At 38.8% G+C, this 27,666-nt stretch overlaps 1 protein-coding gene across 3 annotated transcripts in view; it reads left to right on the top strand.

Moving 5' to 3' along the window:
- The window catches only part of frmd3 (FERM domain containing 3), a 78,832-nt gene extending 51,357 nt beyond the window's left edge, over positions 1-27,475 (top strand). For all 3 annotated transcript variants that reach the window (XM_042487496.2, XM_042487498.2, XM_088076668.1), the window contains 5 exons: positions 2,127-2,201; positions 4,529-4,597; positions 5,058-5,182; positions 17,955-18,192; positions 19,795-27,475. In XM_042487496.2, the coding sequence (XP_042343430.1) occupies positions 2,127-2,201; positions 4,529-4,597; positions 5,058-5,182; positions 17,955-18,192; positions 19,795-20,275 (988 nt within the window). In that variant the 3' untranslated portion in view covers positions 20,276-27,475. The remainder of the gene's footprint in view (positions 1-2,126; positions 2,202-4,528; positions 4,598-5,057; positions 5,183-17,954; positions 18,193-19,794) is intronic.
- Positions 27,476-27,666: the final 191 nt, after the last annotated feature.

Below are 27,666 nucleotides of genomic sequence, written 5' to 3'. Positions count from 1 at the left end.
CACAAACACAAAAACACACACACATACACAAAGCCAGGAAATGTGTTGAGCTGCTGTGAAGCATTATTCCATCATAAAATGTCCTTTCCACTCCAACAAATAATGGTTGATATTTGTCGGTAAAAAAGCTAATTTTCTAATAAAGATACTTAACAAAGAATGACCATATATCATAAATATTTTGGTGAGATGGCACTGATCTAGTAATTGTTGCAGCAGTTCCTAAATATATTAAAATGCACTTCAAAAAGTTTTATACCTTTGCAATTTGCACGCACAAGTTGCTAAAATGTACTTTCTACTTTATTTTAAATTTACTTTCCTTCATGTTCCACTTTGATTTTTAGCAGATCACTCTTTTTTAATGATTTTCCTGCCGCTGCGTGGCTCTTCTGCAATATGCTGCTGTCCTTCACTGGGGAAGCAGCTGATCGCTCCGAGGCCGTTGCTCTGAATTTACACAGACTATTGACACTGCCGGCGTGTCAGGAATGGAAACAGGCTCGGGGTGAAGGCACAAGTGAGAGAATAGAGTGTCTGGGGTCATGGTTATGACAATGTTGCAAGCAAACAAAATAAATGAGCTTGTAGCCTCAGTCAGGGTTCAGTGAGATTATCAGCAAAGCTTTTTATTGCACTTGATAGTCGTACAACAGCAGAGGAAGTTGTCAGACTTGTGATCACACTCTTTGTGTACATAGATGCACATAACATCCAAACAGATTCATAAGACTTAAACTTTCCAGCCTTCTCCTCTGACAGCCTTTTTCAGCTCCTGCCTGTTTCCAACACCAAGAATGACGTTTCAGTTTTGATCTTTGAGCCAATAGAAACAATGAAGCGATTAATCAACACAAAATTAATCGCCAACAATTCTGATTGCTATTTTAAGTCTGCTTTCAATACTTTTGAGTTTTAGGTTGTTGGTCAGACAAAATATGATATTTGATGATGGGATGTCTGGGAAACTGATTAATTGATACGTTAGTTGAAAAATAATCAGCTGATAAATCTATTGAGACAATCATCTTTAGTTGCAGCCCAACCAACAAGGACAATAAGTCCCTAAAGTGTGAAATTTGAACATCTGAAATTCCATATGGACAGCAAACCAAGTCCATCTGCTGCGAGATTGTGTGATACAAACGAAAGCTCGATATCAGTGTGGACCTGGAGTTGGCCTTATGGTGAGATTATTTTGTGAACTTGCAGATCAGATTTTCAAGGCTATTAGATTGTAAGAAAATCATACCTGTGGACAAAACAAGTCCCATTAAGACAAACAGGTTTCTTAATTAATGCAATTATCATCTTTTAGTTTTGAAATATACGATTTTTCCTTTGCTATATTTGCTCTTGTTGATGAGTCCGTTTCTCCACAAATCTTGTGTCATCTTGTTTAAAGGACAGTTTACCCCAAAACAAAAATGTTTTTCTCTTTCCTGTAGTGCTATTTATCGGTGTAGATTGTTTTGGTGTGCATTCTGCCTCTCACACCAAAACATACCATATTAATGAATAGTACTACAGGTTATAGGAAAAGATATGGATTTTTGATTTGATTTGAACTTTACCTTAAAGTTACATAACATGTTAAAAAGCTTATATAAGAAAAACATATTAAAAAATTCATAAAAGCGCTCTCATAACAGCCCTTGTCTGTATAACCCAGGATATTGACTTCTTAGTGACAGCAGCTCATATGTCTCTGAGAGATGGACAGAGAGGGAGTGGATGTCATCTCGGATGTCGGACAAGCATCAGAGCAGCTTAATCAAATCAGAGTGAATTGAGTTTGTAAATGGCAGCCAAGCAGAGCTTTGTGAGTGTTTCACACACAGAACAGAGCAGAGGTGTGTGCCTGTACTCCACTGGCACATCTCTGCTGCATGATAAATGATCCTGAACCAAACCTGTGACTTTTTCAAAATGGTACTGCTTGAAAAGCCATCCTCCTCTGCTTACTAAGAGGCTATTCTGTGCACCAGGTTAATGTTACAGTCACAAATGCAAACCCATGAAACTGTTTTTTACAAGAATGAGTTGTTCAATGTTTGTGCATGAGATGCATAATAATGAACATCTTTGTTTGCATCTTTTTGTTTCTTCCTCCCTCTCTCTTACAGATGTGCAAAGTCAAGTCAGATAAAGACAGTTTCCAGCAGTAACATCTTCTTCAAAGGCAGCAGGTTCAAATACAGGTGAGACGGCATTCAAGATAGTTTTCAGAAAAGAAGGTATACTTGTTTTAACAATTTAATTTTGACTGCGAAAGAATAAAGTGAGCGAGATGTATCTGTGCAAAGAGAGTTGGAAAAGAAAAAAGGGGAAACACAAGAGAGAAAGTTATGCACACATTTATATGGGGATATAAAGATGGAAAGTCAGAGTCAAACACTTGAGAGATTTCAAAAATGCAAATTCATTCACAGCTGATCAGCACGCTAACACTCAACTGCTCTGTTACTGTGCTTTGCAATTTTTCTTCACCTTTTATTGTAGATAAAATGTTTGATTTCAGCCGTTTCTTTGGGGTATGACTTAAACTACAGTGACCATTCACAGGCCTGATAAATATACATACCACGTGCTGCTGCTCTTTCTTGTACATCAGCACCTACATCCATGTGATTTTTCTGACCTTAATATGACAAAATCTCTATAAGTCTGTTATTGGAGCTGTGTTAGCTCCAGTTCTCCTCTCAGACAAAGCTCTTTACCAGGCTTACATTTCAGTCCGCTCCATTTCATCAGCTAGCTAAAGCAGTTTGGCTTAAGGGCTCAGTGATGAGTAATAGCATATGGTGGAGTTTGTTCTGAAATATGCGAATTGGTCATTTGTGCAAATGCAAAGAGGAAGGAGATTTGTGGTCCACAAATAGAGGCCGTATTCATTCAAGCAGGGCAGATCAGATCTTTATGTTATTGAAATTGTCGATTATGGCCCCTTGCACATCTTTTTTCAGCATAGACTTGCGTTTGCCAGCACACAGTATTGATGTGACTCCACTTGTACTATCAAGTGGATGTCTACCACCCCAGATGTTACATCTCACCCTCTAATTTACAACTCAACCATCAATCTCAGTAACAATAGACTAATGGGTGGGATGGTGGAGCCTGCTGGCTGGAAATAGAGCGGTCAGAGTCCAGAAACTCCACTCGCCCAACAATCAGACTAATGGAGCCACCGACCCTGCTGGCAGGAAGCTGCCTGCTCAGCAGCACAGTAACAGCACTGATTGTGAGCAACAACTGTAGAACACAGATGAAAAATTATATGTTTCGCTTCTGACGTAGCCCTATCAGTCACAGTCTCTTGTGTCCAACTTGACGCAGACTCAAAGACAAACATCACACTGATTTTAGCAGCTTTTCATTGGCATCCCATAAAAGGGGACCTATTATGCTCATTTTCAGGTTTATACTTGCATTTTGGGTTTCTACTAGAACATATTTGCATGCTTTAATAGTAAAAACACTCTTTATTTTTCTCTTACCGTCTGTGTTGGAACACCTTTATTCACCTTCTGAGATGCTCTGTTTTAGCGCCTGAATATTTAAGTCCCCCTCCCAAAAAAGCTCAGTCTGCTCCGATTGATAGTATTTCTGAATCTTCCAAATTTAAGGGAATGAATGTAATAGAGAATAGCTGCAATTTCCACCTAAAACATCACCAATAGAAGCTTCCAAACACAACCAAACAGGAATCAGATCCAAAATCCTGGAGAAGTCATTTAATCAAAATTTTCCTGCATTAGCATGTAGCTCCATTTATGTCAGTGGTGCACTTGCAGCTGAGGAATGACTGTAATGGAGGGTACCTGCACTTTCTACCTCACAAAATCAACAATAAAAGCTTCTAAACACAACTAGACATGTTTCAGCAGGATCAGGACATTGGCTATCAAGATGACATGCTTCTCCGATGTTAGCATGTAGTCACATGTAGCATTGCATGTAATATAAACACCTGCAGTCGTGTGTCTGAGGCAGATGGCCATTTAAAAAAATCTGTCACAAGCTGAGCTTGCCTACAAAGCAGAAAAAACTGTCATAAACAGAGAATTTATAACAGTCTGAACTGAAGTTTTTGCTCACATTACATTTACATTCTTTCACCACATTATTTGAAACTTTTGCCACATTAAATATGAACATCTAACAGTGTAACTTATATATATGACAGAAAATAAGGCAAAGTACATCAAGTCCCCTTTAACACATCATAAGCCCCTCTGAATTTTGAGGAATTCAGGTAGATCTGTGTGTGCCAATTTAAAACAAGAAAGGATTGACTCTCTTATAGATTTTCTTGTGCACAGTAATGACCTAACAATGTTACTTGTGTGTAGCTTTTTGTGACCTAAGCTGTGGTCTCTAAAATATTTCACTGCTGTTGTAATTATATTTTCTTACTTTGTAAAGCTATTTGGAATCGAGTTTTAAATAATGCAAGTAGAATTTTTTTTAGAGCAGTTGCACCCCTTTGTCTTTCTTGCAATGAATGAGTATTTCTGTCCCTTAGTGGAAGAGTGGCGAAGGAGGTAATAGAAGCCAGCTCCAAGATTCAGAGAGAGCCACCTGAAGTGCGCAGGTAAGGACAAGTGACAAATCACCTGCACACTCTCACACAGTTAGAATTCAGTTATTGCCTGTTTGCTTGGTTACAGGAATACCCGACCACAGAGTTTTATTACGCAGGTTTCACCCGGGTACTTGACTTCCTTTAAAGTTTGTAAATTTAAAGGAAAAGGTTTTTGAAAATGGATATACAGACATGGCTCATTGAAAGTCCTTTATATATTTTGTGCAAGGCTACAAATTGAAGTTCACTTGATATTTTTTCACTGAAAGTTAGTAAATAGGCTACGCTCTGCAGCTACATTACACCATGAGGGTATCTGTTTTGACAAGCCATGACGAGTCTTTGAAAAGTCCTTGAATTTGGTATTTAAGTGGGAACCCTGATTACAAATAAAATTTTAATGATCACTTACTTATGAAACTCAAAATATGCAAGAAAGACTGTAATGAGTTGATGTTTGTGTTTTCAGAGCCCAGTTTGGTCAGAGTCGAAGTTTCAACTCTCTGAGCCACAAAAACCTCATCATGAACATGGAACCGCTGGTACCTGCACTGCCCTCCACCAACGAGTACGAGGAGACGGCCACTGACAACGGTAGAATATTACCTAACGCGCGCACACACACACACACACACACACACACACACACACACACACACACACACACACACACACACACACACACACAAGCAGATACACACCCTCCTGCCACAGACCTCTGGAAATTCACGTGGAGTCTCCCTTGTGTATGGGAGAAGCACATGCACATTCACAACCCTCAGACAGAAAGCGTTAATTGAGCAGCTGATGCTCTGATCCCTCCATCACTCTTGTCTCCCTGGAGACACCAATCGCAGCATGCTAAAAATACCCTTCCCATGATCCTTTCTGAGTTTACCACCATGTCTGTGTGTGTCCGTGTACGTGTGTCTGACTTTGTGTTTGGAAGGTACGTGGAAACAGACTCAGCTTGTGTTATCATTAAGAAAAACTCAATTAGAAGTTATTTGTTTGGCTCCAATGAGTCTGTCTCTGTTTAGTCCTTGTATGTGTCTGTGTGCACAATATGAAGGCTTTTACATGTTATTGTTCCAGTATATATTTGTGTATGTATGTCCAGTGGTTGCATCATGAAAGTCATCCATGCTCATCTCTATCAGCTGTGAATTTGACAGTGCACCCTGTATATACAGTGTGTTTGAGTGTGTATGCATAATAACTCCTCTCCATCATGTTTTCCCCTTTAAAGTTATTTAGATCATCAACGGTTTAATTTACAAATTCATTATTTCCCAGTAATGTCCTCATGCACTTCTAGACTGTTTTCAGGGTAGTGATATGTAATTAGGTATAAATTATATTAAAAGGAATTTTATGTAATTTGAATCCCAGTAAATATTCATTATTATTCATTTATTATTAGAAACTTTATTCCCCATTTATGTTGTATGGAAGGTTGTTTCCTCCAGTGTGATGAATATGCATACTATTTTGAGATATGAATGAGTTTTCTTAAAATATTGAGTTGTAATCATAAGTAATGGCTTAGTATCTCAAAATAATGACTAATTATATCATAATAATTAAATATTTCAATACATTGAGAAACTTTCTTAAAATATTGAGTTTGTATCATAAATAAAACATATCAATATAGTGATTAAATATCTCAAAATAATCAGAAACTTTATCAAAATACTGAGTTAATATAATAAATAATGACTTAGTAACTCAAAATAATGAGTAAGTATCTTATATACATGTATGTAATAGTATATAAGGATATTTCAGTTGAGCTGAACAAGAATCAGTTCTCTCCCATGAGAGGGTAGAAGAGTAGAGTCCGATAAGGTGATGGGGCCGAGCAAAGCAACTCTGCTCAGGAGAAAACCTACTGAAGCAGCACAGAGCAGTTGGTATTTAAGGGTTTTTCCCCAGGACACCACCTTCCCCGAGTAAATTTATGTAGCCTATAAAAAGTACTCACTACATTGTGGGCTTTAGTGTTTCCCTGGTGACATTTTTTCCATCTTATTGTTATTCTCTGTCACCTTTTCTCTCCGCTGTTATTCCTGACAGCTTCTACTGCAACCTATTACCTGATTAGAGCATAAATCTTGTTTTTAGGGGGAAGAAAGCAGGATGGGGTTGCCTAACACAACACCAGAGCCGTGGTGGAGAGAGGGGAGTTAAAATAGATGGAGAGAATATGAGAGATTAGAGTACGGACTGTGGGGCTGATCGAATGAACAAAGGTTAGGCCAGATGTTCTCCGCAGGCTCAAGTTAGGTTTAAAGATGAACAAGAGAGGGAGGAGGGCGTGTGACGAAGCACAACAGAAGAAAGTGGGTGAATGTAAAACCAATGGAAGGTCGTATTATGGCAAAAGCTGGACTTAAGAGAGGTGGAAGAAAGGCAAGAACAGATTTTTAAATCAATGTGTGCATATTTTTTGGTTTCAGAACTGTTATTTACCGGTAAATAACAGTTACTGTTATTTACTGGTAAATAACAGTTCTGGTAAAGGTGGAGCTAATTGTATTTACCTTAGGAACCACTTGGGAGCTTAATCTATAGTAATATATAGTTTATGGCCTTATGTATTCTTTTTAATCAATAATCAGAATCTGTAAAGTCACTTAAGTTATCAAGTAAATGTAGTAGAGGAAGAAGTACGCATTTTCCCCCTTTGAAAATTGGTGTACTATAATTAAGTAGACACCAGCATATACTGGTAAATTATAGTACAAGTACATCTAAATTGCACAAGTAATACTTAAAGTAATACTTAACTAAATGAGTTATAGTCCACCACAGGTTCAGATCTACTCAAGTAAAAGTAGTAATACCACATGGTGTGGTGTGGTATTACGAAAGTTTAAGTTCTCAGAAGTACTGTCCCTGTCAGTGTGATATTATGTTTTGGGTAGTTTTGCATCAATGTATATGTTGCATTTTAGTGCTATAGATGTTAAGGGTTGTGTAGATTTTAACTCCATGATTTCCTGTTGGGTACTTTATTCTACAGCAAGGCATCATATTCTACAAAGTCATCATATGTTTGTAGTGTCACTGTCTTGTGAGAAATTTGTATCTCTACTTTTAATGAAAAATATAGCTATTTTTAGCATTGTTATCATGAATTTTCCATCTTATCCAAGAAGATTTTGAATAATTTATTTATCTTAAGAAAGTATCTTAAGAAAAGAAGTTTCTCAATCCATAAAGTAACATTTCATCCTTTTCTTGGTCTATAAAAGTTTTTTTTTAGTACATTTTGCAACCACCAGACTATAAAGTAAACTCTCACACACTGTTTACCATTTGTAATTGCTGTGATCAGTATTTGAGAGCCATGACACTGTGTCCTTTTTTGGAACAGTGTCCAGAAACTTTCCCAGAATGAAATGTAATGTGACCACACCTTAGGGCCCAAGCTGCTCTGGTGCAGACCATTTCCTGATGCCACTTATCCATTGTGGCTCCTGAAATAAGGAGGGTGGAAGAAGAGTCACACAGTTGCAGGGTGATCAACCATTAGGGACGGCCAACTGCAGGGCAGATTTCACTGTGCATGTGCTGTAACCCAATTGTGTGATGATATCTGAGACAGTGACTTCTCCCTTTTTATCCTCCTTGTCCTGAACCAGGGAGCCAAACCAGCCACACAAGTAGCAGGCAGACAGGGAGGGAAGTTATCTTTAACTGATTTTCAGTTTTCTTTATTCTTTATTGTAGATATCTTTATCTACTTTCTATCATCTGGATTTTGGCAGCTAGACACAGAGAGATTTTGCAGCGTAAATAAGGGTTGACCAATTTTGGTTTTTCAGGGCCGATGCCGATTGTTATTAGTCAATGACACCGGTAACTGATATGATGGTATTTGGATGCCGGTATGCATTTACAATAACAATGAAAATATTTTTGTCGATATTTAGAATTTGGAATATAACAAACTCCAACACAAATTTTGTTTAAATGCCTTCAGCAAATGTTTAATCAAAACTTAAATGTTCAACGTCATATACAGCAAGTTCCCAGCAACTTTTTTTCCTAAAGTCAAGTGAAAAATTAAATAAAAAATTAATAAATTAATAAAGCTCCCTGAGGTTTTAGAAAGTAAAAGTTCCTCCCATGCTGACAATTTATTTTCACTTTTTAATTAATTAATTTTTATCAGCGAAATAATTGTAATGCCAAATATCAGCCCCAATAATGGGCCCAGCCCATAATCTGTCTACCCCTATTGTGTGTGTGTGTGTCTGTGTGTGTGTGTGTGTGTCTGTGTGTGTCTGTGTGTTACAGACATCCTGCTGCTGTGTTGTATCTTCATTCATCCGTCCATCTCCTCCCTCTAAACACGACAGGACTCGACCTTTTGTCTTTCACAGACACAGAGCCCTTCCTCTCCTGTTACCTAACCACGTCCCTGCATCTTTTACACCCCTCCCCTCCTCTCTTCCTTCATTCTCACACATCGACCCGACCCATGCCCTTTAGGCCTTCACACATGCACAGTACAATCACGCTGTTGTGCCATCACGCTCGTCAAACTGTTGATGGACTTCTCATCGCATCCATCGCGTCACTTTCTCCGCCTCTCCTCCTTGCTCCGTCTTTCGCTCATCTCCCGTCATCCCATTTACAGTAAAATCAATTCTTCTTGGCTCAGGGTCAAAGAGCTGCAGCAGTAAGCATCCCGGGATGTCTCCTTTGGTTAGTTTGGGAGGGGCAGGAGGTAGTCATCAAATCAAAAGCCTCGTGCATCACTGACAGGATGCAGGCTGAGTAATGAAACAAGATTCAATTTGAAAATGCCTTATTTCCTGCTCCAGATCCTGCTACTCTGTGTGCTACTCAGTAAAACACAAGACATTATTTTTTTTACTATTTTAAAAATTGTAGAACTTTGTGAAAGTGAAGGATTAATAAAAAGCTATTGATTGGAATATTTGGGATCCTACATTTCTCATACATCAAAAAGATATTACTTGTTAAAGGGAACAATTTTAGAAGACTTCAGGTGAAGTGAGGTGAAGGCCAGGATGTGCTTGAAATTAACTATTTTGTATGAAGTGTCATTCAGCTCTATAACCGTTACAAATGGCTACATCTAAATGTGTCATAAAGAGTGGGAAGATGCAATGCATCATACAGATGGCAATCACCGTGCCTGCTTCTGGACAGTCTCTCTGCAAATGGTGTTGCACTCAGTTGTACACAGCTAAAGTGACAGAAATAGTTGTGTGAGGAATTTACAAAAAGAGTGAAAACTAGAAAGAAATCCCTCCTACTTTGTCATCTTGGCACACGTGACCGACTGCTGCATGAAGTGGGTATGCTTATTGGATTGTAGTTTTGGAAAGTAAGCAGAACCTCTCTCACTAGCTCACTTTACACAAATGTCTCTGTCACTTTTTATGCGTCTAAATGAGTGCAACACCAAGGCCCAATCCCGTAACATCCCTTGCTCCGATACACTCAGCTCGTATCCCTCTGTTTTACAGGTTCATAGCGAGGGATTTGGTGTCCTGATTCTTGTTTGGATAGAAGGGCAGTTAAAAGTGTAGCTTAAGGGCTACAGAAAGATTTTTCAGAGGCACATTTCAAACCGAGTGTTATAAGAAATCTTCAGCAAGATGACTGTACGAGCAGCAAAAGAAACATTTTTTTTGCATTTTATTTGTTAATTAATAAAGATTTATTTTAGTTTAAAGTCGTTTTGATGTATTATTGCCGTTTTCTTTATAACGCCCATAACAAAAGAAATCTCTCGTACGCCGTTGTATTGGTAGCTAACCAGCTAACTAGCCACTGTTACATTTTACAACCCTAGCTAACTAACTTTTGCATGACAGTCTCACATTTTTTTTTTTTTTTCCACAATATTTTTATTAACATTTTACCAGCATGACAGCATGAGATCAGCCTTTTACATTCAGTGTATGCTGACAGTTTGCTTCCTTATTTCAAAAACAAAATACAAAAATAAATAAATAAAGAGGGCTGCAATCTAAGACCAAATATTGTCCAATAGTCCTGTTGATCATCTTCCTGATCTCCAATCTGTTGAACCGTCCACTATATGTCCGAAAAACTGAGAAGATATCAGTGTTTGCCAAGGACCAAAATGGCATCCTCAGCTATTTTCCCCTGCTCACAGTTGAGGCACATCCCTGATCCTTTTTAAAGAAGGACAGTCTTCAGACTGAACAATCAGTCTCACATTTTGACATATCTCCTTGTCACAATGCCCCCTTTGATATGACACCTGAAATTTAAAGTAAATCCAGCAGTGCAGTTGCTGCACTGCACCTCTAATATCAGTGCAGACTGGCAGGTAAGGAGCACAGGTCGATAATGTTATCCTAAAAAAGCACAATCATTGACCTGGTAATAAAGTTGTGTAAGTTTTTATTTACTGCTTAATAATGTGAGTGTCCTGACAATGACAAAAGGGTGCCTGTAGGCCAAACGAGAAATTACAACTGCAAAAGAAAGCATATTTACAATGTCCAGCAACACTCACGCATCTGTTAAAGTTAATGCTGACATACCAATGACCCTGTAGTGTTTTCCCATTTCATAGGGGAAGTTTTCAACCCCTTGTAACTCTGTTATAAGAGGCAAGGTGGCACACCAAAACAAGATTAAGGTTAAAAATTTGAAATGGTATTGGGCCCATAAAGTTAATCACTTCCCATTTCAGCATTTTATCCAAACCAATTTGTTTCGAGTCTATCCCCTCCTGGAAACAGTTAAACGCTGACTGTTTTAAGAAGCCTGCTGCAAGGACTTTGGGATAAAGTGTCCTGGAGATGGTCTAGGATCACTGTCTATATTCAGAGCACTAATCTCAGCCATTAGAGGGGAACAGGAAGCTGACCCAAGGTCAGTGGTGACCTTGTTCTGTTTGTACAGCCTGTCCCCCTCTTATCTACCAAAATCCACGCACACACATGCACAAACACACACAGACACACACTGGTCAGATTTTGGCTATGGCTATCGCTCATGGATGTTTCATGGGAATTAGATAGTTTGGGTTTCACTTTTGAGGCATCATTCATGTTCCTGCCATCACTAAACACAACAAATGAGACTCTGGGAGTTATGCAACAAGACGGCTTTGTTCCTTAAGCAAAGTACTTCACTGTTAAATTCATATTAATGCTACATTTTGTTCCCTCACAGTTGACGCTTGCCAGTCTGTGATCAAATTTTAGCTTGGGGAGATGTACTCAAGTGAGTGAAGTTTGTCTCAGTCTGTGTAGCGTGAAACAGATATAAATGTGTCCGATAGGAGGAAAAGAAGGAGATAAGGAAAGAGTAGCAGAGAGGAAAAGAAAGTGATCCCCATCCCATCCTGGGTCAGGCCTGCCCCTCTGTAATCAGAGTTAGATTAGCTGCCCCTCTGCAGCCAGGACCACTTGTTATATATAGAAACTGCAGCTTTGGGCCTGATCCTCCTCTAATGCCCCTCCACTCTTTGTTAACATCGCTGACATTCACACCAGGGCCCGCCACGTCTGTGTATCAGAGAGAGAGAATGTGTCTGGTGTATGTCTCTCATCATCTGTCTCAGAGTGTATGTGTGTGTCTGTGTGTGTCTGTGTGTGTGTGTTTGTTGGTATCCATCCCGGCCTCAGGGCTCAGCTGGCAGCCTGGTCAGTCGGCGTGTGGGGGTCGCACCGCAGACAGCTGAGGTTTGTCATCAGACTGAACGATGGAGGTTCTTGAGCACAGAAACAGCAGTGATGTAGGAGGTGGCCTCTTGCAGAGCGGTCTGGAGCTCGGAGTTAGCGACCGATCCAACGTAGGCGACACCCTGAGCTGTGGGAGCCAGGGCAGAGCAGGGGGGCTCGGGCTGGACATGACCCCGGAGAGGCTGCAGGGTGAGGGGATGGAGGAGGGACAGGCTGGGCCGCTGGAAGTATTCCACCCAGGGGAGTCAAATGAACAGGAATCATCGATAGTGGTGGCTGAGGCCTTGAGGTGCCAGGTGAAGATAACGACACGGCGGAGCCTGCATTTACGCATAGCCAATCACACGGCCCGGGATGTTTATGTACGTCTGGTGGGAAATGGGGGACGCATCGCCGGAATCAGTGCTGGACTTCAGAAAAGTCTGGAACACAGTAAGAGTGGAGGGAAAAGGCAGAAATATGTCAGAAATACATCATTCAAGTTAATTGTAGTGGGTTGGGGGTTTTTGTGTGTTTTTTTGCAGTTGCATTCAGTGAAGTTTTATTGAGCTCAACATTTCATCAACACATCACATGAATACTGGAGTACAGGCCTTTCCATTTTTCTAGTGTGCAGCTTTAAATATTTTGGTGAAGATTCAAGTTTCACTTCTCATCCGAAAGGCTTTCTCAGTGCTCACACTGAAAGAACTGAAGAAGCCTTTTGGCTGAGAAGTGAAACATTGTTATATGAAACTCAAGTCCAGCTTCCTATGATATAGCACTTGGAAGCTTTAAATATGTTTGTACACTTAAATCAGTATCCAAGATGTAATTGTGCCATTAATATGAGCTAATTTAGCCCAGCAGCTGGGTTGCCAGGTTTGTTGTGGCAACCGTGTGTTGCACACTGTGAGTGTAATCTGTCAAACATCCTGAGACTCTTAAGAGACCTCTTCAATGTGTGTGTGTGTGTGTGTGTGTGTGTGAGTGAGAGAGATAAAGATTACATAGTATTCAGCATGCACAAAACAAACTGTGTGTTGACGTAATATGCCTTACAATCCTCTCCATGCGTTAAGAGACAATTAATCGTTACAGTTTAAGACAGTACTTCAGCGTGCTGTGTCCTCTGTCTGGATGTGTAAGATATACAAATAGAGATAGCAAAAACATTTGAAGTAAATCAGCAGGCTGAAGAATTGAGGAGGGGGCTTGAATATTTTGGATGTTGAATTTGTGAATGGAAGGTTTTAAAAAAAACAGCATAATCAGCTTAAGTGTTCGTTATTTTCAGGCTTTTATTTCTGTTCAGATTTTATAAGACCATTTGTGTGAAATGGAAGTTTCTTCACTTTAAATGTAGACATTTTGAGTAATTTCACAAAGTCAAATTTATGAACAAAGCCTCAATTTAAATGTAAGTTTGAGAAGTTTTGATAAAATTGCTAATTTAACATATCACCTTGGAGTTTTCATTCAATATTACTGATATTTTGGTTTACAGAAGGTCATAAGTACACTCTGTTTGAAATTATGTTTTAGGAACATGTAGACATTAAGACAGGGGCATCTGGGTTCCCCTTCACTTGCTGACCTCTTTTCATTGGCATGTCTCCACCTCGCTGAAGTGTCCTTGAGCTGACACTGGATCTGCATTAGGTTTAACATTGATGCTTTACAGCTGATCGTTTTTCACTTGAACCTGCACACAGTGGGCGAGTGTATGAGGTTATTCCTTCGTTGTAGGAGATGTTGGGCTTGCAAAGTAGTAATCCTCAAAATGTAGAGATTGATCGATAAAATTAAATATTTAAAATTTTTCTTGAGTATAGTATAGTGTTGCTCCAATAGCACAAGTTCAGAGATCGAATTGACAAAGTGAAGAGCTGAGTAAACACATTAGAATAAGCTACGGCTCGCAGTTGCACAGATAAATATGGTTCGGAGGTGTTTGGGTGTCAATGATGAGGTTGCAGGACAAAGATGAATAGGTCTGTCAGCACTTGCATAACAGGGGAAAACCCTGTGCTGTATATGCATGAGTGTTTGTGTGCGTGTGTGTGTGTGCGGTGGCCACACAGGAATGTAGCACCTTGAAGTGTGAATCTCCTCTTCTAAGGAGAGGCTTGTGTCTGAGCGTATGGGACAGAAAGCAACAGTATTATAAATAGGGAAAACAGTAACAGCAGAATAATAAGTGTAATAATAAGTGTTCTTACTTCCAGTGCCCTGGAAAAATGAAAACAGTTTATACTGTACTTTTTAAGTCAGGTTTATTTAGTCATAATGTGAAATAAAAAATTGCCGCCCACGTAGCTTAGAGTAAATAATAATGTTACCATTTTCTTATACTAACAGTGTAATTTTATCTGCCTAAAGCTCAACAGTTAAACATTTAAGAGCCTTCTGGATGTCAGAAAACTCAAACATTTACTGTAATTTAAACAGTTTTTTTTTATGTTTTGGTAGCTGGACAGCGCAAAGGTTGAGTATTATCTTTTTTCCTCAAAGGAATATAGTATATAGGGAGATAAGAGAGGAGTTTTAAAATAATCATCTGAAAAATGTTTCTAAAGGTTTATTTTTCATATTAAAACAAATCATCATCCACAGAACAGAAATTAAAACAATTTGGATTTTAACAGTCATGCAACCTTTACTTTATGACCCCAGAAAAAACTGCAGGCGTGGCAGTTTGGACACTTAGTGATGGAAACTTGGTTTCATCCATATCAAGCTGAAAAAAAAAACAGGACATATGAAGTGATCCATACAACATACCTGCGACAGGTGGCCACTCAGTCACAGGGCTGACACAGACAACTGATCATAGTTCACATTCACACCACAACTGTTTGGAGTTGTCATTCATCTAACCTGCATGGCTTTGGACTCACACCTGAAGGGCCTTTCTGTGTGGAGTTTGCATGTACTCCCAGTTTTCTCCAGTTTCCTCTCACAATCCAAAGACATGCAGGTCATCTTAACAGCTCTTAAATTGCCCTTAGGTGTGAATGTTAGATTGAGTGTCAACCTGCTGCTTGTACAATGCCAGCCGGGATCAGCTGCAGCTTTCCTCCAAACCCACAAGGATAAGTGTGTGTAACTAATGGAAGGATGGATCGTGATTATTTTCCACAATCAGCCTGTGGCCACTTTTCTTAAGAGAATTATTTAGGAGTTTAAGAGTTTTGGTTTACAAAATGAAAAAAAAAAAGAATAAATGATGGACAGCAAGAAAGCCCCAAAAGTTGCTGTTTCACTGGCATTTAAAGTCAGTTCAGGGCACTCATTAATTCTCTTAATCTTGGATAACAAAAATAAAAATAAAATGGAAAAACCAAAAATACAGTAAAAATAATAATAATAAATTTCCTTCACATTCTATTTGTATGTGCACAACACTTACCTCAGTCTAAACTATGAGTACAATTGTCTTCTCTTTTCCTTAACTTGAATACAGCTGCCTATAATTAAGCACACTTTTAACACACATCCATCACTGTAAGAATTTCTCAAGACCAGCATGTGAATATTTTATTTGTTTCTTAATTTTTCCATGAAATAAATCTGTATTATATATTAATTCTGTCTTGCCCAGTATGTGCTGTGCAACAGTGCACTTTGAGAAGACTATCTATGCTAAATTCAGGCAGTTACTGGCCAAACTTGATACAGTATTTTTCTAAAGCAGCAACCAGTAATGTTTAAAAGTTAAAGTTTGCTTTGTCCAGATTCCTTACCTCCGTGTTGTTTTGCTCTGCTCATGTTTCTTTTGCTTCTGCTTCTCCTGTTTTCAGGTTTAATGCCCCTCTCTCTCAAAGTTCACTCACTCGTTCCCTTTTTGCTGACTCTGTTTCCATGGTAGCTGTCACCACTTGCTCCTCGGGTTTTTCTCTCCTTCCCTCTTTAATTTCTCTTAACACATAGTTGAATCAGTTGGCATGGTAACTGATTAGTCGGTTTGGCCTTGAGGTTCAAGCAAACCCCTGCCTTTCTTCAATATGTCAACCTTTTCAGTCTTTCTTGACCATTGTGTGTGAGTGTGTGTGTGTGTGTGTGTGTGTGTGTGTGTGTGTGTGTGTGTGTGTGTGTGTGTGTGTGTGTGTGTGTGTGTGTGTGTGTGTGCGCTTGATCATGTGATAGAGTCTGGATTAGAGAGGTGTTGACTAGCTGAATCAAATGTCACTGGATGTTTACCCCCCAGCTCCTGCTTAATCCATAGCAGGGAGACAGCTGGGCTTATTTTTATCATTTACACACACACACACACACACACACACACACACACACACACACACTCACACTCACACAGGCGTTCATGTTCAGATTTTTCGTGCACACTGACGCATCAGTGATGTCAGAGAATCCCATCATTAAGTCAACACCTCGGAGTTAAGAGCATCCACACACACGATGTGCTCTTGGCTCTGTTGTCAGACTACGTCACATCAGCAGGACTGACTGTTTCACTGCAGCATCATTTCATTTTAATGGATCTGTAAACTGAAATGAGTCTGCATGAACACAAAAACAGTATCTTGATGTCCACCGCAGCCTGAGCTGAATTCCTCACACTCACAGTTATTGTCCTCTGCCAGCATCTGTAGGCCAATTAAATGCGATGATTTAAATCTGTGAAACTTGGAGCCAAGAAGATGACAACACTTCTAGAAATAACCACAGGTGTCAGCTAATAACATATTTGATCTCACACATTTCAAGGCTGAAGCGAGGTATATTTTAATTTTTCATTTGACATGTCAGTATTATGGGTGATATCTGCAGTTGCTACGTTGTGAAGAAATACCTGAACGCCATCATGTGGACAAAGTGTTCAACTGCAGTGTAAAAAGCTGCAGCTGAGTGTGTGTTTGTCCTAGTTACATACAAAATAACCGTGTTTTGTGAATGTGCACTGTTGTGCCAGAAACAACTAAAGCTCTGCCAGCAGCTCAGAAAACAACATTATAGTTATTATTTCTCAGGAAAATATTTTTTCCCTGATATTTGTAAAGTTTTATATTTTGAAAATAATTAAATATTACACACAATTATTAGTCACAATTCAATCATCACCATCAAGTGGTGTATCATCCAGTTAAAGAGAAAGAAAAAAAGATATTTATTAACTTTTGCATACTATTTTATTTCTTGCATACTATATCTGCCAAAATAGCAAAATTTCAACATTAATATGCAGTGTATATGCTGTAGTACCAGTAATGGAATAATATACACAGAATATTACTGATGGCCTATAACAGCAAAAATCAGAAGGGAAGCAAGAATGAGCAAAAACTCTGTGCAAAAAAATGAAATATGTAAAAAAAGAAAATTTCAAGTCAATGCAATTTTATTTTTGTAGCACCAAATCATAATAAAAGTTACATCAGAACACCATTCATAAAGAACAGGCCATAGGTCCAGACTATAGTCTACTAACTTTACTAGCTGTATCTAATAGCACAAATCCAATTAGTGTGAAAAAAGAACAGACTATTGACAAAATATTTCTAGTAAGATGTAAGTTCTTCAGTCTGATTTATGTATAGATGCTGTTTCACTGTATTTTGCCTCTTCATTGGAAATCTTTTTGACAGTAGGTCTATATTCCCAAGTTTAAGTTTATCTATAGTATCCAATGTAATGTAAGACTCTCTTTCTGTCCCCAGGTGTTGTTGCTGTAAAGGACTCTGTCCCCTTGTCTCCTCTCAAACCGTCAGCCGCACCTGCAGACACAGAGCAACAAAGTAATGAAGGAGGAAACTCTGCTTTAGGCAATGACCAGCAGGCTCCCCGTGTTTCCATGGAAACCTCAAATCTCCGACCTCAGACGCCCAAAGCTGAAGATGAAGTGGAGGAGGACGATGAGGCCAGCGGCCCACTCACTATTTCTGAGCTTGTCTATAGGTCTGTAAAGTTTTCAGACACATTATTCAAAGCAGCTTGTCAATACTTTTATCAATGTTTTTTATTTTCGGGCTCACAGCTTTACTGTTTTGCTTAACTTAAACTGCTCTCATAGTGACGTTTTCAGCTGAAGCATACCGCTGTTGTCAGTGAAAAAGCTCAAATTTAAAAACCCACGTTACACTCCCTGCTCAGCACCAAGCACAAGACACGCAAAGACAAAAGTTAGCAAACGGCTGGTGAAAATAGTGGCGCATTAAGCAGCTAAAGAGCCAGATATTTCTCTCAGCAGATGATGGAGACCAAAATAAAACTCAAAGGTGAGTGAATATTGGACCTACTTATTAAGGTAGACAGACATATAACTCTAACTTAATAGTAATGTTCTTATGAAACTGCTGGATGTGTTAAAAAGCCACTCTCTGCAAACTTATACAATACTGTACAGTTAGGCCCGCAGGGAGTGCGCCAGGCTTTGAAGCCAATTTTAAAACTGGCCAAAATGTGTAATTACAACTCCCAAGTCTGTCACTAGATGCCATTGGGCGCAAGAAGACTTTCCCACAGACTTACATTGGGAAAGGGACGTCTGTAAATCAGAAGATAGATTTGTCTGAGCGTCACAGCATCAATGAAATGACTGGTTTCACTATTAGGACGAAATTAATTCCATCAGATAACATTTGAAATGTCTAAAAGAGCCACACAATTAAAACATTTTATCCCCGTTCAGTTTAGCGGCATGTTTAACCAGAAGTCTAAAGTGTGATTGTTCTCTTGGCCCAATGACGGAGAAGCAGCCCAGATCACCCAGGTCATTTTATATGTGGTGGTTGAAATTTTTTGGCTTTATGCACCACTGAGCAACTTTAAAAGAAATGAATGGGGTCCTGTCTCCAACACTGTATCCAGGTCGCTGAATACATCATCCGTGTGTACGTTATGTCAGTGTTGTGTTTACAGCTTTCTGCCACCCCAAGAAGCCAGTTTATTGTGATGTAGCTGCGTTTAAATGTATCTATCTAATCAAAAAAAATGTTGCCTGTTTAAAAGATAAAAGGTAAATGCTACACAAGTGATGTTTTATTTAAAGTACATGTCACTTTGAGCACTATACATAATGCTCAGCAATCAGAAATGCTATGAAGAGGCAGCATAGGCTGAAAATGAAAGAGGACACACCGTAGAAGTGGTTTCTTCATGTTTAATCCCAGTAAATAACAAAACAGTAGTTAACAGTGTTAGACAACAGCATGAAAGGTAAATTGACAGGCACTTACAAGCGTGTAGACCACTGCAACCGTACTGGTATCTAAACAAAATGCATTTAAAACCTTTTTGCTAATGGCGCAGTGAATCTGGCATGCAGCACGCGTTGAATTGGCACTTACCATTTTTGGGGTGGAAGTGTCTGTTGCAACATGTGTCTGTGTGATTATCTCTTATGAGTTGAAACCTGCCTTTGCTGTTCACAGAGGAAAACACCAGTCCTGATATCACCCTTTGAAAAACGTCCCTTCTTTTTCTTCTTTTAGGCCCTGGTTCATTCTTATTTATTGCAAATAACTAAGTGATTTGTTTAAATATCTTCCTCCTCTCCAGCCCTTGTGCCAGCATGCTGCCCACTCCAGTGGACGACAGCCAGGGAGGCGTCGACTTGCTCTTCTCCTCTCCGGTCCAGAGCCCCGTCAGGCTACTGAGGGAGCTCCATGCTGACCCCGACATCCAGGCCCAGCTGGAGGCCGAGAGGGAGCGAGACCGGGCCTACGAACGAACCAGGCTGGCTGCCAGAAGTCGAATGGGTGGAGTCCTGACCAGCAGCCTGCGCCTGCTGTCGTCCAATGAAAGAGTCAACGCATGTGTGCTGAGCGTGGCCCGCTTTGTCGCCGTGGTAATGGGTGTCTTACTTGTCACTGTGCCCACACTGCTGCTGCTACTGGAGTCAGACATCGATGTGTCGTTCCTCCATGAGATCCGCCAGACGCCGGAGTTTGAGCAGTTTCATTACGAGTATTACTGCCCGCTCCGGCGTTGGATCCTGTGCAGGATCAGCATGGCCATGGAGAACCTCTGGTCAGACTGAAGAGCAAAAGACGGAGAGGGAAAATGAGAGAGTGAGGAGTAACTGCAAGGGAAACAAATATGCTCAAATGTCTGTCTTAACATGTCTTTTAATCTTATATTCAGTCTCAACTGCTGGTGAGACAGAAGTCTGCCAATGGGATTAAATCATTTCACTTATTTAAGAGCAATTTAGGTTATTTTATGAGCAGATGAAATGGATCTTTTATGAGGGCTCACTAAATTTCAATAAAGTAGCCTAATGTTTTTAAATAGGGGCCTGAGATGGATACACAGTCAGTACGGTGGACCTTAGAGCTCAATGCACTGCAAATAAAGAAAACATGCAAATAGTCCCAGCACAAGAAAATGAAGAAACATCTTTAAAACTCACTGAATTGATAAAACATGCAGCATTTAGAGGAAGCACTGCAGGAAGTTCACAACACAACTTAACTGTTACGACAGCACACTAAAAAGTGATGCATATTTTTGAGACATGCTTGTTGTTTCCATTTATGGCTTATGAAGTTGTCTGTCATTGCAACACATTATGATCATGAATAAAATTATGTTAAAAAAAAACCAAAAAATAATTTTTGAATATATTTTTCAATAATACTGATATATAGCAGCGTTCACTAAGTTCATAATTCACAAACAGCAACAGTAAGGGCTGCGTGTCCCAGCCGTGTGCATCACTTCCGTTTTATTATGAGCCTCTTGCAGCTTCTTGCTGTGCATGTGTCATCTTAAATTGATGTTTTTGTTGGTCATTAAGTTGGTGAAGATATTTCTTCAGTTGCTTGTCTTGTGTCTATTTGCATCGATTTTCTTCATTTTCAGTGTGTTGACAACTCTTGGGGTCACTGCATCTCAGGCCTCTTTGTACTTATGTCTGATTGACTTACACTGAAACAAGCAGAATTATTTCTCCTCTTTGGCAGCATAATTGAGTGTCTTGAAGAAAAGTAATATAACAGAGAAATAAGGATTTAACCACAGGATCAAATCACTTGTTAAGGCAGACACTTTTGGCAGTGATGAACTAAAAAGACAGAAGACAAGAAATACCGTAAGTGTTGGAAGAAGAACCTGTAGAGGGGAGAGATTCATGAAAATAAAAAACAAAGGAAGTCAAGGGCGGAAAGGAAGTCACAAAAAGATCCAGACAAGAAAAAAGTGGTTGGTTTCTATTTAATGGAAGTTTTAAAGGTCTGCTCACTCCTGATGCTGACTAGTTGATGCAATGACTCTTTGGTAAATATCGCAAAGCATTCTGATTGGTTCTCGCCCTCAGAGCGGAGCGCCTGATTGGTCACAGAGCCTGTCAGTCATGACGGAGTGGGCGGGGACAGAAAGAGAAAACGATTGATTTGTCACTGAATGCAACAATAGCCACAGTCAGAGGTACATTATATATATTTAAAAACAAAAGAGTAACATTGATAATGAATACCAATCTTAAATAAGTTGTTTTTAACGTTTTGTACATTTTTATGTGATCCAGATCTTTCAGGAATTTTTCAGTCAGAGGATCTACTTTGATCTTATTTTGAAATTAAGAGTTTACAAAAGATGACAAAAAAAAGCAAATTTATTGAAGTTTACCGGGGTGATGGGTGTTGAGAAATTTAAGCTATTTTTTAAGACTACCGTCAGCGTTTGTTGACCCGGTAGCACCCTGGGTTTTTCCTACAGAGGCTATAGCACAAATGTTTTACACAGATCACAGATTACAACTGTTTCAGATTATGTGATGTCATTTTGGAAACAGGAGAGTGGCAGAGGAGAGAAACTTAAGTCTGTTTGTGATGACGTGTTTTGTTGAACTTCTAAATGTCTTCAGAACTAAATGTTAGCTCACTAATTAAGGCTACTAATGCATCTTTCAGTGTGTTTTAAGAGAGTTTAAATATAAATGGTTCAAAGAAATGCTGAAGCAAAGAAAAGGTTATTATTATGAAAATTTACGGTAATAGTGGGTAAAAACGTGATTTTTGAATATTTGTTGGTCTATGGCGTGCTAGTATTCGGCGGAGCTCTGTGTATTTCGGAGGGATTTAATGAGATAGGACAATGCACTCAAAATGCCCAGAGGAACAAGTGTGTATAGTCCAACTACACTGCTGCTACGTGACGTGTGATGGGACAGATGATGCATTTAATCGTCTTAATCTCTCATGCAGGTCTTTCTCTGGTCCTTGTCTGGTGTAGAAGATCTGACTGGACGAATTTGGTAGGGGGAGTAGAGTTGCAGGTATTTAACTTAAGCATTTCAATCACTGATCAAATTAGAGATGATTTGTAGCCATTTCTAAGAAGATCTGTGATAGCATCACGTTGAGCATCCTGTGATTATCATTTAGATGACTGCAACTGTTCCTACATGACAGTATATTCTCATTTAAATGTTAGAGACCAACAAGTTATCAAGAGTTAAAGAATGGAAGTGAAGTTTGAGTAGATATAAAGCTGTGTCCATGGACATTTACTGCTGATACGGCTGGGTTTCCACAAAGTCTGAAGCCATGGAGTCGAGGATGAACAATATCAAGTGTAAAATGAGGAGGGGATGCAAAAAACTGACGTAAAAGTCAGTATTTGGTACAGAAAAATAGAACTACGATTGATATTTATATTGTGACTTTTTGAGTTTACGCTGGGAGTTTAAGGTACAGTTCATGCAAAGATCAAAAATACATATTTTTTTCTTACCTGTAGAGCTATTTGTCCATCTAGATTGTTCTGAGTTGCGGAGCGTTGGAGATATCGGCCGCAGAGATGTGTGCCTTCTCTAAAATATAATGGAACTAGATGGCACTCATAGCACCAAACACTAGATTTGAAAAACTCAACAGCAATGTCTCTTTCCAGAAATCAAGACTGGGTTACTTGAGATAATCCACAGACCTAGTTATGAACAGTTTCATGTAGGAACTATTTTCTTTCAACCAAACTACATTCAGCAACTGAATCACTGCGCAGAAGGAAGCATATATCCACTGCTAGCTTACCTATCACCACTGAGCTTGTTAAAATTACAGCTCAGCTAAGGTGAACACCGTTAATGTTTACATCTTGCACAGTCACCCACACAAGCCTCTTATCCACAAGTAGATGCAAACTTCCTTCTACACGGTGATAGAGCGATAGATACAGTTTTAGTTTGGTAGAAAGAAAATAGTTCCTACATTAACCTGCTCATAACAATGTCTGTGGATTATCTTGAATATCATGTAAAAAATGATTTCAGTAAAGAGACATTGTTTTTTTTTTTAAATTGATTTTTGGGCGTTTTGAGGGCTAAAGAGTTCCATTCTATTCAAGAAAAGGCCGACATCTCTAAAGTTAATATGTTATAACACTAACTCACACCAGAACAATCTAGATTGATTTTAGCTCTACAGTTAAGAGGAAAATCTGTATTTTTGATTTTTGGGTAAACTGTCACTTTAATTTGTATCAAAATGTGGGTGGTATATAATTTTGTGTACTAAGACTAAACTAGACTCCTGTAGCTCTGATGAGAAGTCACTTTTGGGAATTTACAGCCGTCATGGCGTGATTGTTCAGCGTACAGACAGTGCCTGTTGGTTACGGTATCGTGGTTCTACACAGAGAGAACAAAAGTTTCAGCGATGAGAAATGAATTCAAATGAAAAGAGATGTTTGTTTTTTTGTTGAAAAAAAGAGGTTCTGTTCAGAATGTAGTTTGATTTGGATCAACTTCTCAGGAAAGGGCATTAGCAGTTTATTTTCAAAATAACAAATATATGTCTAAAAAATACAGGAGAAAAAAGGAAAAAAATGCATCTAATCACAGCATACATACATTATATAGTTCATCCATAACGTCCATATAGTACATGTCTTGCTATTATGAATATCCAAACACTGTATGTATTTAAACCAAGTCTGTAGCCAGACATAAATATGGATACGGACTATTTGTGTTGTTGTAGCCTCATTTCACTCAACTACATGCATCCAAAAATATTACCCAAAAAGTCTTTACTGTTGAGAGCCAGTAATTCCAGTTAGACCATGATAGCTGAGCCTCCGCACTGCTTTAGAGGACCGTAGGCGGCTATCAAAGCGGTAGTCGGGTGATCTCTCCAGCAAAGCTCTCACACAGTATTTAGGGTTTCAACGAAAAGTTAAACGTTAATTTTCAGAGAGCACTCTCCATACTCCCCGGCTGCTACAGAGGCCTCTGCAGTGCACGTCACCATCAAAGCCCTCTCATTATAATCGATCAAATGTTGCTGCCTCATATTATCAGCTGTGTTGTCGTGTAACTCTGTAGACTTTATGCATCAACGAGCTTTATGTATATAGAAAATATGCAGTAACAACGGTAACACACTTATTTGGGACAAAGCATTTATTTTCCTACTACAGCACATGCACTGAGTTTCGATGTAGAAACCGAGCGAAGGGCCAAACCACTATGATGACGACGATGTTTGCGTTAAACATCACAGACTCTGAGCTTCACAGTAGTGGATGAAGCTGATCTGTATGCACTGCGAAATGATCACCATCATCCCATGGTAACTAACAGAGGGGGGTATCATCATGATGAACTATCGTCCTGTCTCCATGTTTAACTGTTGCTCCTCCAGTACGCACATGCATCAAAATGCTCCAGCAAATCACTGTAGATTTAAAACAGACGTTTCTCTGTATAGGCTCCATGTACACAGCTGTACAGACATAGTTTGTCCTCCTTTATTCCTGTGATTCATCCTTCTCGAACTAACCCGGGGTATCTCTCTATCTGACCTCTCAATGCAAATTGCATGCCCTCATCTGTAAATACTCTGTTTATAGTTGTGGCAAAAAAAAGAAAAAAAGATTTCCTTTCTTTCTTCCCTCTGCGTGTCTCGTCCGTGTAAAGCGATCTAGATTTAGGCTTGGCTGTCTTGGCCATCTTAGATGAATGCATGTTCTCTGTGTTCTTACCGAGAGGAGGAGAGGGAACAGATTGAGACATTTAATGCTTTTCTCTCAATCAGAATAAGGTTCATCTGAGCTGTTTTGTATCCACCTCTAAGGAATACGTCACCCGCAAAATGATCTTTTGTATCAATTACTCACCCTTTGTAACATTTAATTTGGGACGAAAACTTCATCTTTATTCTTATAGTTTGGACAGTTTAAAAAAAAACGTACATTTACGCAGTACAATCATCTGTGCCCAGTTTTATAAATTCGTTTAAGTTGGTCGTGCGACTGAAATGATAAGTGTTCTCACTCTGAAGGATTTTTATTTTCATCTGCTCGGTGCTGCAGCAAAGGGCTCCACACATGTTTTGTTGCTGCTCACGCGGTCACTAAATTTTCTCGAATGGTTCAATAAATCCGTTAATAACTGCTGGGTAAAATGATCATTCCTGTCACTGTGTGTGTGACAGGATCACAATAAACAGAGAGACAGAGAGGGGCTGAGCGGACCAACTCAAACTCCCGCGGTGATGGGTTCATTGGCCTTTCTGTGCACTTTTAGTGACATTACACGGCTTGTGACAATTTTATTACCAAGGACAAATTATTATACACTAACACAGAACTTATAATAACCTGACAAAGCCATGTGAAAAACAGACAGAGAATACTAACTCCAACTAAACTAACATTTAAGATGGATTTTTTTTTTCCACAAAAATTGAAATGACATTTTTCCTCTGCAAGTAAAAAACAATAAAAAAAAACCAAACACATATATCCACATCCCTAAATTAAATACCAAATACCTACCTAATAAACGAATATCAGAATATTCGGATTGAGCCCTACAGAGTAGGCATCTGAGGAAAACAAAATCTTCATGAATTCTGTGTAAAACACGGTGTGAGTGATTGATTTGCAAATGGTCATTTTGTGGGTTAAGTGTTCCTTTAAGTATCCCAAAATATGTCCTGCAGTGTGCTTTGGGTTTCATTATAACCACTGATTTGACGACTGAAAACGTGGTTGCTAACTCTGTTAGCTTCCTTTCGTTGATCTAAAAAACGTCTCAGCACAAAGCTTCTTGATGACTGCTCGTGGAAAGATCATTTTATAATCTCTGAAAGAGCAGCTCTAAAAATATTTGACTAGTTAGCTTCATTGTGCTTTTGCTGTGTGTGTACATCATTGAAGCCAGATGCTAAATGCTAACACCCTAACTCCATTACTAATACAGCATGCTATAAACTGAATTGACTGAATTCAGAAACATTAATTGTTTAGATGTTCAGTTTTTAAGATGTTTAAAAACAAACAAACACTGAATCGAGTGAATGGAAAGTAAAAGTACACCTCAACTCACTGCAAACAACAAAAGGCCTTCAGCTCTGTGAAGAAACAGATGTTTGGCCCCATGTGACACTGTAGCATTTTATTAGTTTGTAGCTCATTTATCCATTCAGCCTTCATGAGTTTAAAGGGGAATTTCACCCCTTTTGAGATTTAGCTCGTTTTGAGCTCCTGGACTTGAGTTCCTGTGTTTTACAGCATATAGATGAACCGGCAGTACAACTTTTGTTGCTTGTACGTACGTAAAACTGTGATTAAACATCATCATAATCACACCCCAGTTGATGTCATATCTGAGGTATTATTAATACTAAGTTCCTGACATGAGTCAAGTATTTACAAACCTTAAATTTAATTACCTGCTTTTAATTATCAGTAAAATTTAAACAAAAACGCTTCACAGACGACACCTGGAATTCAAAGCTACTTAAGCCTAATTCACAAATACTGCTTTTAATTAATTTATTTAAGATTTTAAATATTTGAACTCAGGTCGACTATATGCAAAACTATAAGACATCATATGATATATAGGAGAAAAATAATCTGTTGTATTATTTCAGTGTTGTGTGGGCATGTACAGTAGCAGATTCTCTTGCACGGTCACTTTGTTGTTTTTGATTGTTAGTCAGACTGATTTGTTGTTTTATTGGTTAGTCAGATTGTTTTTCTTTTTTTTTTGTCATTCAGTCTCTTTTAATGAGAAACTCTGGGAGATTTAATTTAAGTAATCAGAAAAAAAAAGTTTAAAAAAAAAAAGAAATCCCTAGGTAATGACCCCCTCTCTTCTGGGACAACCAAGCCTTATGAACTTTGTGAAGTGAAAATTTTGAATGTTTGTATGTTATAAAAGAAAACATGGATTGTTTTATATGTTAATACTGCCACAATAAAGCTCCCTAATGAATATATATTGAAATATGGCGCCTAATGTGTCAATTATTGTGCAAATATATTATGGTTAACAAGTTAAAGGTTTGGGTTTAATCTCACAGGTATCCAAAAACATCTCAGTCCCTAAATATATGATTTTTTTCTCTCTGTAATTATCCTGTCAACATGAATCTGAGATTTAGAGCTATTCCCCAAAAACTTTGTCAGAGCTTTGTC

This window comes from Plectropomus leopardus, chromosome 4 (assembly GCF_026936395.1).
Source record: "Plectropomus leopardus strain MGB_pleo_1.0 chromosome 4, ASM2693639v1, whole genome shotgun sequence".
Taxonomy (NCBI): Eukaryota; Metazoa; Chordata; class Actinopteri; order Perciformes; family Serranidae; genus Plectropomus; species Plectropomus leopardus.
Note: the sequence above shows the minus strand (reverse complement) of the source record. Positions and strands in the feature narration are given on the sequence as shown.